Source organism: Littorina saxatilis, linkage group LG8 (genome assembly GCF_037325665.1).
Source record: "Littorina saxatilis isolate snail1 linkage group LG8, US_GU_Lsax_2.0, whole genome shotgun sequence".
In the NCBI taxonomy this organism is placed as follows: Eukaryota; Metazoa; Mollusca; class Gastropoda; order Littorinimorpha; family Littorinidae; genus Littorina; species Littorina saxatilis.
Genome location: NC_090252.1, coordinates 19,517,992 through 19,531,042, shown reverse-complemented (window position 1 = coordinate 19,531,042; position 13,051 = coordinate 19,517,992). Strand labels below are relative to the sequence as shown.

Sequence of the window (13,051 nt, the reverse complement as noted above, 5' to 3'; positions counted from 1 at the left end):
ATGGGGGCCCGGGTAGCTGAGGTGGAACCAAAATCGGTTCAGCGCTGCGCGCTGAGAGCACGTGTTGAAATGTCGACCAGGTTGTGTCCTGTCCCGGGTGTACCTGAATATGCCACTGTTGCTCCCGCCGCTGCTAACACTGGTGACACCCCAACCAGCGGTAGCATCTGTACACCTGATGGTTCAGACAGTGTCGACATAACTGACAGTAGTAGTTGTGGTGAAAGTGACCTGGTGGCCAAACTCATGTTGGAAATGAGAGACATGAAAGTTCAGCTGGACAGAAAGATCCTTGCCAACAAACAGCATCGTGACAGAGAGGTGGCGGAGCTGAGGGAGGCAGTAGAACAGCTCAATAGAGAACGCGACTCAATGAAAAAACGATGTCAAGCCTTAGAAAACAAAGTCAGGTAACTGCAAAAGGTTGAGAAAGAGCAACACAAATCCTCCTCTCAGCAAACGTCCCCTCCAGATTCTCGCCCTTCCCTCCCCGGTGTTCAAGCCATTGCCATCACTACAAACAAGGGGCGATATGCGCCCTCCCTTTCTGACGACGAGGACTCGACCACGCCCCCTCCTAAAAACGGTCAGTCTGCTAACCGTGAGCCCTGCTGTGACCAGTTTCCGGTCGCTCTTACCGCCACTGATCGCTCCCCTACACTCCGTATCCCCCCCACCTGCACACACTTCCTGCTCGGGGACTCAAACCTGGGAAACATTGCCAAAAAGCGTCTGGACAGGTCGGGTGCTACAGAGATCAGGACTCTACGAGGCACCACGACCCAACGCCTGACAACAATTGTCACTGACAGCGGCACTCACCTTTCAGTGAAGAAAGTTGTGTTAAATGTCGGGAAAAATGACCGTAGGGGAGACTTAGATAGCTTTGTGCAGAGTTTTGCTAATCTGCTATCAGCAGTCAAAAAGCACTTCCCTTCATCCTGTGTCTATGTCGCAGCCATACCCTCACAACGACAGAACAAAATGACACGGAAAATAAAGGACTTTAACAGCAGACTGAAGGCTCTGTGCAACACTGAACAAGTGACCTTCCTGTCTCTTCAGTTGATCTGGAAGGTTGACAAAAACGGATGCCTCGACAGCCAAATACTTGCAGACAGTGTCCATTACTCACCCAAAGGACTGTCACCGTTCTTGCGCGAAGTGAAGTCTGCACTGTGGAAGCGTCAGCAGAACCCGTGGCATCATATGCTGCTGCTGTGAAAGGACAACGCATGTCCAGTCCTCAAACTTCGCAACACGACATTGGTGAGACATCACAGTCCACTCAGCAGCCCTTTATTACCAAGGTCGCAACACCCACCAATGTCACAGCAGCCTCCACGGGACGCCGTGACGCTGCATAGCCCTCAACAGCAGTACGAAACGGTGCAGCCCTGCCATCGCCCCCAGGACCAGTGTGTACTGGACCAGCACAGCCATCGCCCCCAGCACCAGTATGTACCCGAGCAGCCCAGCCATCGACCCCAGCACCACTACGTAACGGAGCAGCCTAGTCAACCGCCCAGGCCAACTGAGGCCACAGCGCTGGCACCTGGTGGTACCCAGCCGCTACACCACAGGTGGTTTCACCCCTTCCCAGTTCTTGACCCCAGTGGGTATTTTCACGCGCCGCCTGGCCCCCACAACCACTTCCACCAATCCCATTATCCGCCTCATCTGCTCCACCCGTCCATGTACAGTGCCTTCAGCCCCTTTGTGCAACAGGCGCCACCCCCATTCTACAGTCAGTGGTCAGTGCCGCAGGCAACAATGTAGCTACAGTGACCCATCTTCGCACGCTAGTGTAAAATAGCGCGTGTCACACCTTAACATAATTATAACCACGTTATGTCCCATAAACTCTAGTTCTGGAGACAGAAACAAATAAGTTAGCATTGTGCTTGTCACCTTGTATAACTGTAACTGTGCTTTGTGCGTGTGTGTGTGTGTGTTTGTGTGTATGTGTGTGTGTGCGTGTGCGTGTGTGTGTGTGTGTGTGTGTGTGTGTGTGTGTGTGTGTGTGTGAGAAATACATATTATTTTCATATGATTACACATTATGCACAATTTTCACTGATTCCCCCAATTTAATTTCTGTTTGTTCCTGTTCGTCTCGCCGTGCTGTGCTATACAGACTGTGTGGCTCGGAAAGTCACAGTGTAGTGTTCTTGTGGTTTTCACTCTGTCGTTATCAGAAAAAGTGGCTGTGTTCAGCCGTATTAGAACCGTACAAACAAAAGTTCCATTGTTACTGAGCGGACAGTCGATATCTACATGTTACTGCTAGCGCTCTTGGCACATTGAAATGTGACAGTGGTGCTGTGTTGACTCGGATCCTCACTAACATTCGGAGAACACTTGTCTAAGTTTCATGTGGAAATCTGCGAGGGCGTGATTGAAGACTATATTCCCTCCAGCGTGTGTGAGTGGTGACTGCCACGTAATCCGTGTAATCTGCCCGCATCGCCTGAACGGTGTTGTGTTTGTGTCAGGCTGACTGAGCTCGTTTGATTCAAGTCGAGTGTCAGCGCAGAGGTGCGTGACGCTATTGTGAAATTTTACCATAATTGTGTTGAAAGATTGCCGACATAAATTTGTTGCCGTTTGTGTTTATAGTTTGAACTGACTGTCGTTTTGCTTTTTTCGTGACAGTTGTTGTTTTGCTTTTTTCGTAACAGTTATTGTGTATGTGTTAGTTATCATTGTGTGTGTTTATTCCTTGTTTTAGTATGCTCAGTGTTGGTCATTTAAATGTGTATCAACTCTATAATAAGGTTCATGATGTATGTGCCTTGCTTGAAAAAGTGTCTCCGAATTATCATTTATTTGGTATTACTGAATCAAGATTAGATTCCAGAGTTTCCGATAATGATATCGCGATTGTTGATTATTGTGTTGAAAGGCGAAACCCAGAAATCCAAGGGCAGACCGGAATCGCGGTATACATGCATGACTCAATTAAACACATTACGCGTAGACGCATAGACCTGGAACCCAGCGCAGTAGAATGTATTTGGTTAGCACTCAAACCCAGTAAATCAATGGCCCCTCAATTCGTGTGTTTTCTTTATAGAAATCCTGCGGCAAATGTTGAGTGGTATGATCATTTTGTACAAATGTTAGACAATGTTTATAATAGGAGCAAACACAATGCTGACGTTATGCTACTTGGCGATTTTAACATAGACATGTTAAAGTCCCATCCCAGCTGGGAATCAACTACTCAGTTATTTGGGCTTAAACAGCTTGTAAAGTCACCCACAAGGGTAAATCCAACGACATCTACATTGCTCGATCATATTTATACGAATAATCCGGACACAGTCTTAGGTGCCTGTGTATCCGACCTTAGTGTAAGTGATCATAGTCCTGTAAGCTGTTCCAAATTGATGAAGTTGCCCAAGGCAGAATCAAAAGGTCACACATATATTTCATACAGGTATTTTAAACATTTTAATCAAGGTCTCTTCTTTAATGATTTGAATTGTACACCTTTTGCTTCTGTGCTTAATTATACCGATCCTAACGAGGCACTTGAAGCCTGGTATTCCCTCTTTATCGATGTGGTAAATCGACATGCACCTGTGAGGCTGAAACGAGTAAGACATCCTAAACTTCCTCCCTGGTTAACCATTGATATCATCGAAGCAATGGCGTATCGCGACCAGTTAAAGACAAACGAATTATATGAAGATTATAAAAAAGCGCGTAACAGAGTAAAGAATCTTGTGAGAAACGCGAAGCGATCATATTTTAATAAACTTGTGGGTAACGGCAAAGATGTTTCAAAAGTCTGGCGCACCCTGAACACGTTTTTAAAAGGCAACTCCTCAAAAAATAGTAGTATTCCTCAGAATATAAAGGCCGACGACTTTAACGATTTTTTTTGGTCCGTTGCTGAATCACTGGTAGATTCTCACTCAAAATCTCCAGGTACAGAACCACATTCCTGTTGTGAACGCTTGCAGATATTATGTGATGAAAAATTAAGAAACACGGATGCGTTTGTTATTCCGATAATGACCATCCATGAAGTTGGCCAGTACATAGCAAGGTTAGAAAATAAAAAAAATCTTCCGGACTTGATGAAATAAGTAATACATTATTAAAATTGTCTACTCCTTGTATAGTAGAGTCTCTGACTTATGTTTACAATTTATGTATTCAACACAATGTTTGTCCAACATAATTTAAAAAGGCAAAAGTCATACCTTTGCCAAAGAAAAAAGGTTATCAAGACTTAAATGATTTTAGACCTATATCTTTGTTATCTGTATTATCTAAGCCTCTAGAAAGGCATGTTCAAAAACATCTGGTTACTTATTTGGATGACCACACTCTCTTGCATCAACTTCAGTCTGGTTTTCGCTCTCAACATTCATGTAACACTGCCATTACCAGATTACATGATTCATGGTACTCATCCATTAATAGGTTAGACATTTCTGGTGATGTTTTCTTTGACCTAAACAAAGCTTTTGACCTCGTGGATCATGAGATCCTTCTACAGAAATTAAAATGTTATTTGAAAAGTTCTAGCACTGTCGCTTTTTTTTTTACTCTTATCTTAGAGAGAGGGTTCAATCTGTTTACGTACACGATAGGTACTTTTCTCAGGGCACTGTGAAATGTGGAGTGCCACAGGGGTCTGTTTTGGGACCTGTATTATTGTGCATGTATATAAATGATTTGCCCTTGTACCTACAGTCTGAATCTGTTGAGTGTCATATGTTAGCAGATGATACTACCTTACATGCAACAGAGAAACGCCCTGCACAAATTCAAGACACATTACAACAGAGCCTAAACGATGTTTCTGAGTGGTGTTCTGCAAATCGTATGCTTATTAATCCAGTTAAAACAAAGTCTATGATAATCAGCACTCGCCAAAAACATCAACTTTCAGAAATGACTCTGAGTCTGTCCCTAAATGAGCACTCCATTGAGCAAGTAGCTGAGCACCGTTTACTGGGACTTACTGTTGATAATAATCTCAAATGGCAGACTCACATCAATGGAATCTGCAAAAAAATGCTAAAAGCCTGTTTCTTTTGTCAAAGTTACAAAGCATTATTAATCTAGACACAAGAAAACTATTTTACAATGCCCACATAAAACCCCATATTGATTATGCTTCCATAGTATGGGACGGGTGTAGTGAAGTTCACTTGAAGAAGCTGAACTCGCGCCAGCGCAGAGCTGCTAAACTAGTTCTGCCCAGTCCATCTCTTTCTACAGAGGAAAATATGAAAAGTATTGGAATGTTAAGCTTAAAAAAGCAGCTTTTGTATAATAAATGTTTATTTATGTATACACTCGTCTATAAGGACGCCCCAACATATCTTATACAACTCTTTAAATCATTTCCGTCATATTATTCAAACACTCGAAATAACCTTGCCTTGTCAAGGCCCCGCATCGATTTGTTTAAAACTAGTTTGTCTTATTCTGGTGCGTTCCTTTGGAATTCACTACCTGTAAATATCAAGTCATGTCTGTCATTATCTTCTTTTAAAAGACAGTTCAGAAAGTACCTCTCTAACGACTAAGTCGGTGTACAGTGTGTGTGAGGATGTGTGAAAGAGAAAGTGTATGCTTCGATTAACAAGCACACTTTTGAATTTTTTCTTTTTATTTTGTTATACTTATCCCTACATAATATTGTGTTATTTGATTTTTTAATTTTTTTTTAAATTTTTATTCTTTATATTTTGTGTTCTTTGTTTTATGTGTGTATTATAGTAGGGACTAGCTGTAAGAAAGAACCATATGGACCTAATGCTATCATCCCTCGGTAATAAAGTTTTCGAGTTCGAGTTCGAGTTGTGTCTCTCTCTCTCTCTCTCTCTCTCTCTCTCTCTCTCTCTCTCTCTCTCTCTCTCTCTCTCTCTCTCTCTCTTTCTCCCTCTCTCTCTCTCTTTCTCTCTCTCTCTCGCTCTCTCTTCTCTCTCTCTCTCGCTCTCTCTTCTCTCTCTCTTCTCTCACTTTCTCCCTCTCTATCTCTCTCTCTCTCTCTCTCTCTCTCTCTCTCTTTCTCTCTCTCTCTGGGAGGGAGGGGGAGGGAGGGGGAGGGAGGAGGAGGGGGGGGGGGCATACAGAGAAAAGGTGTCCGTGAAGAACGCTTAACCCCTTTACATGTGCTCTTCAAAGATTTCATACAATGATAATATTCAAAGAAATTACCTTACCTTCAAGTGAAAATTCTGCACCTCTCACAGGATCTGGATAAAACCATGTGGCTTCCAAATTCCTGAGAACTGTTCAAACGAAAAGGGGACATTTTAAATATATACTCACTTCAAAGCCAATTTAAACACGAACCCAAGACCAAATGTGTCAAATTCATAGAATATATATTCTTATTTAGTGTATTTAGTGTCCTGGTAAATATTTCAAATTCAATCAGGTAGACTTTTGTGTGATTAGTTTCTAATTGAAAAGCCGTTTATGTACGTCACTTCAAACAGCAAAGGTTTACCATTACGTTAGTGACCTCACAGTACAAAGCATGTGCTTCTTGATGCAGACTTAATGCATGTAAACTTGGACGTGTTACATGTATGTGCAAGAATACATGCACATACACGCAGCTAAGCCTAAGTACTGGCATACAACTAGACATATGGTATGAAACTAAACTACGAAACAAGACACTTACGATTGACTTGCAATGGAGCAGTGACGTTAGCTGATCCACCTTTATTGGTTGCTTCGCACCAGTAGTCTCCGTCATCTGTTTGCTTCACGCTCTCAATAATGTATTCTCCTTCTGTGTTGGGTTTCGTCATCAGATCCTGATTATCCTGCCATCGCAGTACAAATGACTTACTATTAAGAACTTATTCTGCAATCAAAGAAGTCCACCCCCGACCCCCCCCCCCCCCCCCCACCCCCACCCGATTCGTATTCTATATTTCTGATCCTGTCAACTCTGCCATCACAATACATTGCTTTTCATTGTTTTGATCCAGTCCTTTTTTGAAAGTTATGAATTGTCATGTGTATCATTTAGCAATGCTGAGTTGCAAATTTCCTTTCATAAGATTTTAGATCTGCCTGCGAATGACACATGTGAGGCTAATTGACCTGCACTTAACCTTTCCTAAGGCCCCCTTCACACAGCTCTACGTCCTTACGAAGACAATGCCGATGAAAATGCAGCACATGGCAAATGAAAACAAACTACATCACGACTGTACTGCGCCACGACCCGGTTACGCTTGTTTTGTGCTGTTCAGAATAAGTGTAAGGAGAGCGTGCAGCTTCGGGACCTAGCAGATCCCGCCCACCCCGGCCATGAAGATCCTCCCTCGTTTGGCCCACGATTGGCCACGCTCTCGGGCACTTTTCCATTGTAGTAGAAGCGGCGTGTATGTGTGACATGGGTGTAAGAGGTACACGCTGGCAAATGCATTTCAGCTTACCTTTCTAAACATGTAGACTGGAGGTGGCGTGCCCCCAGCCTGGCACTTCATGACCAGCCTGTCTCCTACCGTCGGCATCACAGGTTTGAAGGACAAGGGCAGGGTAATAGTGGGTTTATCTAAAATCAACAAACAGAACGCATGATATCATAAAAAAGACACATGTTCAACTGTTCGTACGTCACACGTTTTATTGCTTTGGTGTACACGTTTCCCTGCTTTGGTGTTTATTACCCGTTTTGCCTGAAATTTGACATGACATGTAACATCTTTTTGGCATATCTCTGAAGGAAGTTCTAGCCAAGATTGGGCTCCCTTCACCTTGACACAGCCCACAAGGCAACGCAGTCACTGTCGCCTTGTTCCTTAATTTACACTCGCATCACACTAAATTAGGACTCGAAAGCACATTTGTGACCCAGTCTCACGAAACCAGGGATAACCGCTGGCACTCCTTTCGCAGAGGGCCCCAAAGGGGGGGGGGGGGGGGGGATGGGGTATCATCACGATCACGGGAAAGGAAATTTTAGCTTTCACGATCACAGTTACCTTGATTTTTGTTTTCACGATCACAAACACCTTGACGAATAGAGGATCATAGAGTGATACAGCTGTGAAAACATGTACGTTGAAAATAAAATGCTTTGCAATAATGCCCATCACGATCACAAAAACAAATGGCGATCACGATCACGAGACTTGATTTTTTTGTCATCACGGATCACGGGCAAAGTCCCATCACGATCACAGAAAAGGAAATTTTGGCAATCACGGTCACAGAAAGGTCAAAAAACGCCAATCACGATCACGATTTTAAATCCTTTGGGGCCCTCTTCGCAGCTACAGCTGAAAAACGGAGCCTGGGCCCTATCTGGGTTAATTTGGGATTTTTGTTGATTCTGAAAGCTGAGTTTCTCCAGATTCGAACTATAAATGTCTTTAAAACGATGTTTTAGTGCTTTATCTTATATTTTTGTTGTCTTAAACTTTCAACAATGAGGGGTAATTGACCCATTTTCGGCATCGGATTTCTGAAAGTATCCCTCGCAGGGCCTCACTGTATCGCATATGAATGGAAAGGTTGTCGCCTCAACTTTGACCTCAAGTGTGTGCAAACTTTGAATTCGACCAATGAAAAGAATTGTAAAGCGAGTTTGGCCTGTAAACAAACGAACAAAGACAGCGAGCAACTGACCAACTAGCGTGCTCCTATCAGTTATTGCATAGCAACCTCAGTGTTCCGACGGTTCTGATTGGCCCGCTTCCCATCAAGGGACACAACAGTAACGAGTTCCGCGTTCACCGTGCCCCACGCAAATCAGCAAACGATCGACATTGCTGCTACGATTGCAAAGCTTTTGAATGAGAATGGCAATATTTTCGAGAATGATTGTCTGCGTGAAGTAATGGAGGACTACTTCGCTTCGGAAACTACAAATGCAGAGGAGGAGGAGAGTGATTGGGACGAAGATGACAGCGAGGAAAGCCGTTCAACTTCCCAACCTGCTGAACCCATGTCTGTTCCGGACGAAGAACACGAGGAGGAGATAGACGAACCTGTTGTTCGGATTGTCGAAGATTCTACCCCTACTGACGGCGTTTGCAACGGCCAGCTTGACCTGGCGATCCAGGAGGCGAGAGATTGACCGTACAACTGCAAGATGAACGTCAATGGCAGCAATGGAAGGCGGCACGAGGAGGGGGGGGGGGGGGGGCTGCGTCGTTCACTTTACACCGGAGTAGATCAAGGCAATACATCTTTCGATCGCCGAGATGGATCGAGGTAAAAATTCTCTCGCGTCATTGTGTTGTGTTTGTTGTTATTTATATTAGTTCTTGCAGTTAAAACGTTTCATGCGTCAGTAATTTTTTTTATCAGTCATGGGGAAGGAAGAACAACACCAAGGCCCTTACTTTTGACAATGTTTCATTCAACGTTACCACTTTTTACCCCCTAAAATATAAATTTTAGCTAGATTTGATAAAAATGATGATTGGAAACTAAAAAGAAGTTACTTTACTGTGTTCCTGTAAATTGTCATTACAATAGAAGCATGGTTGCTAAGGAAATAAATTCAAATATTGTATTTGATTGTGCTTCTCCTTCGAAGGCTCTTTTTCTCAAAATGGCCACCGTACCGGGCCCGTTCTATACTTTGAAACCCCATATCTCAGTGAGTTTTGAAGCTAGAGGCATAAAACTTATATCAATTTAAAAGGAATGATGTGAAGATTATGGATATGCTAATAGCTCAATTTTACCAAAATAGCGGTTATCCCTGGTTTCGTGAGACTGGGTCACATGTTCAAGCTGCTCCATGTACAACTGTCATGTCATGTAAAGAATGTAACAAATCTTGTTTAGAACCAGAATATAAACGCTGTAGAATTACCTGACTTATTGTGCAACGACTCAAAAACCTACGTACATAGAACCTACGGACACACATTACTAACTAATATTTCAGTCAAATAACACAGACATTTACACCTTGCATCGATGTGTCATTATCCACAAGTGAACTATCTTACTTCGTCATTTCACTTTTTCCTAATGCATACGACCACACTTTATCTTCACCGTGCTTCCCGGGTCCTGGATGACCCAGAGCCTCACAAAGTGTCTGTATCTCTAAAACAATTGGGAGGTTTTGATTGAGACTTCATGTAATCCTCAAACACCATACAAACTTTCCTATATCCACCAATCTTTAAACGATTATCTTTGTAAGCAAACAAATACACAATGACGTCATTTGAACTATACAGTCCGGATGTTGTGGGTCGTGGACGACCCATGTGAAATTTAAGAAGTCATTTTACGGAGTTTATCCCTAACCGGATGGTGTGGGTCGTGTAGGAACCAATCCTTCTTGGGAAAATATAGGTTATACACGACCCACATCATCCGGACTGTGTAGTCCAAAGCGTGATCCGTCAAGTTGATAACGGGGCGGGGATGTAGCTCAGTCGGTAGCGTGCTGGATTTGTATCCAGTTTGCCGCTGTCAGCGTGAGTTCGTCCCCACGTTCGGCGAGATAATAAAAAAAAAATGTTCAGTTATTAAGCAAAACAAAACATGTATGTAATATTTGACAAGTATTCATACAATTACAAGAAAGTACAAATCTTATTTTAGTATGCGTAGAATAAGACCTCCGGTAAGAAAACGGTTTGAAATTTGGTACGCAAATGTAAACATTTAACTTTCATGTGGGTAAAACAAATATCAAAAGAGTTTAACAACTGTGTAGTCACCTACAGGGAAAACAAAGTTGTCTACTTTTAAGGCAGCACTCTGCTTATAGAAACAATAGGCAACACTTGAAACACTAAAGGGCTATTTGGCATTTTCTAATTACTTTACTCAAGGAGAGTCTTTCTTGTACTTTAAACTTTAGTAAGCTTAATTAGAATGCAAAAGTTATGTCTCTCTGCAATGATTGCACTGTTCTTCTGAGACTTGTATTAAATTATACTTCGTTTAAAATGTGTCCCTATCCGTATGTATGTCTTTACTATGCAAGTACTCACCAGTAACAATGACATCAATAGAAATGCTGTAGGCCTTAGTATTCTGTATTAAGTCAATGTAGCAGACATACTGGCCAGTGTCCTTAAGCTGCAGGTTCTTGATCACCATGTAGTGTCCTTCAGAGCCAGGTTTCGTTTCATAACCCAAACCATACTTGACTACACCTGAACTCACTGAAAAAGATTCGTCAACCTTTCAATCCTATAGCTGAACATTGTAGATGACTATTTTATGTATCATAACAACACTAATACTTTGTCATCACTGGTTGGCCGTGACCTGTAGTGCCTAATGTGTGTTCAATGTACGTACCTATTTTACCAAAATAATGCGTACAATTATTGAATGTTTCTGATCTCAATCAGGTCAGCATTAAAGGCAAACTCTGTCTCACGTAAACCACCAGTTTCAGGCCACAGGCACCCATGGGCGTTTCCGTACATGACATCGTTTCGTCTTAACAGTTACCATCAGAGAATATCAAGGCTGCTCCCCCTAGAGAGCCAGCATGTTTCAAAGAACGGACAAGTGTGAATACGAAGCCTCGTTATGGCGCTAGACTTACATGTTGATAGTTCGAAGTCGGAATATAGGACAGGAAATATTTCATTTTCATTTTCATTTTTTCATTTTTCATTTATTTATTGCCCCATCGCTGGGAAATTCGGGTCGCTTCCTCCCAGTGGAAAGTTAGCAGCAACGGGGTCGCGCTACCCAGGTGTCTGCGTGTTTAGGTGTATTCAGCCACCTGCACTTATGGCAGAATGACCAATGTCTTTTACGTGCCACTGTGGTGACACGGGGGTGGGACATGGCTTCCGTCTCTGAGTCTGCACATAAAGTTGACCCGTGTCCGTCCCGGCCCGAATTCGAACCAGCGACCTTCCGATCACAAGTCCAGTGCTCTACCAACTGATATATGTGTGATATTGATTTAACTGATGTGTTTGGAACAATGTGTTAAACAGTGTTGGCATACACAAATTTAACAGCATATCGGCCGCTTTGAAAAGTGACTACCAACCACTCATATTTAATACAAATGAAGTTTCTTAAGGCAGTGTGTGTGTGTGTGTGTGTGTGTGTGTGTGTGTGTGTGTGTGTGTGTGTGTGTGTGTGTGTGTGTGTGTGTGTGTGTAGGCGTGCCTGCGTGCATGCATGGCGGTGTTTGCATATGTGTAAGTTTGTTTCAATGTGTGTGTGTGTGTGTATGTGTGTGTGTGTGTGTGTGTGTGTATGTGATTGTAGTTATGTGTGTGTGTGTGTGTGTGTGTGTGTGTGTGTGTGTGTGTGTGTGTGTGTGTGTGTGTGTGTGCCTGTGCGCGTGATTGGGGTGTCTGCATATGTGCGTCCATGTTCGTGTGTGCGCTTCTTTACATGATGGCCGCGACACATGCGTATTCTTCATTGCGCACCAAATGATACATATGAGTTAAAACGTTCTTATTTGACGATGTTGCCTTAACTTTGATAAAGAACGATGTTAATGACCCCATTCTGGTTTTGTCAATGTGGGCTCATGGTGGGTTTTCTGAGAGAGTACACAGCCACTGAAGAAACCAAACCAGCAAACAAAAACTCACCAGGATAGATCGTGGTCCCGTCATTCAGTCTCCATGTCACATCTGTCAACTGGTCCTCCCCTTCAAAGCGGCACCAAAGCTTGACATCGGTGTTCTTTTCAGCATAGTAGGCTTTAGATGAAATTACCTTTATTCCATCTGGCGTGAAAACAAAGAAAAAACAGACTATTACGTGCCGGCATATCAGTTATTTCCCCAACTTCAAGACATAGTACGCCTCCAATAAACCATCACAGATACTGTCGGGCTTTTACACACAGTACAAACCCGTACCCTTTCATTTAAACACTCACCGCTTGAGAACATCCAAGGTGCAGAGCGAGCAATGTTCAAAGAATTTATTTTTGCGTGGTTTATTTTACCCTTGAGCCATCCTGAACCAGTGTGATCCAGTTTCCTTTTTTCACAAAGTAGTCGTCAGTTTGTGATTTCAATGCGACTCGCTGTAAGCTTATCTGCAATAGCACGTTATTATGTACCTCTGAATCTAAACGCAGCAAACGGCT

General features: G+C 43.0%; 1 protein-coding gene across 1 annotated transcript in view; it reads right to left on the bottom strand.

The window, feature by feature from the left end:
• The window catches only part of LOC138974212 (uncharacterized), a 188,014-nt gene that overhangs the window by 127,078 nt on the left and 47,885 nt on the right, over positions 1 to 13,051 (bottom strand). The window contains exons 17-21 of the mRNA XM_070346935.1: positions 12,546 to 12,683; positions 10,962 to 11,135; positions 7,428 to 7,546; positions 6,662 to 6,806; positions 6,192 to 6,260 (exon numbers count right to left, since the gene is read on the bottom strand). Of these exons, the coding sequence (XP_070203036.1) occupies positions 6,192 to 6,260; positions 6,662 to 6,806; positions 7,428 to 7,546; positions 10,962 to 11,135; positions 12,546 to 12,683 (645 nt within the window). The remainder of the gene's footprint in view (positions 1 to 6,191; positions 6,261 to 6,661; positions 6,807 to 7,427; positions 7,547 to 10,961; positions 11,136 to 12,545; positions 12,684 to 13,051) is intronic.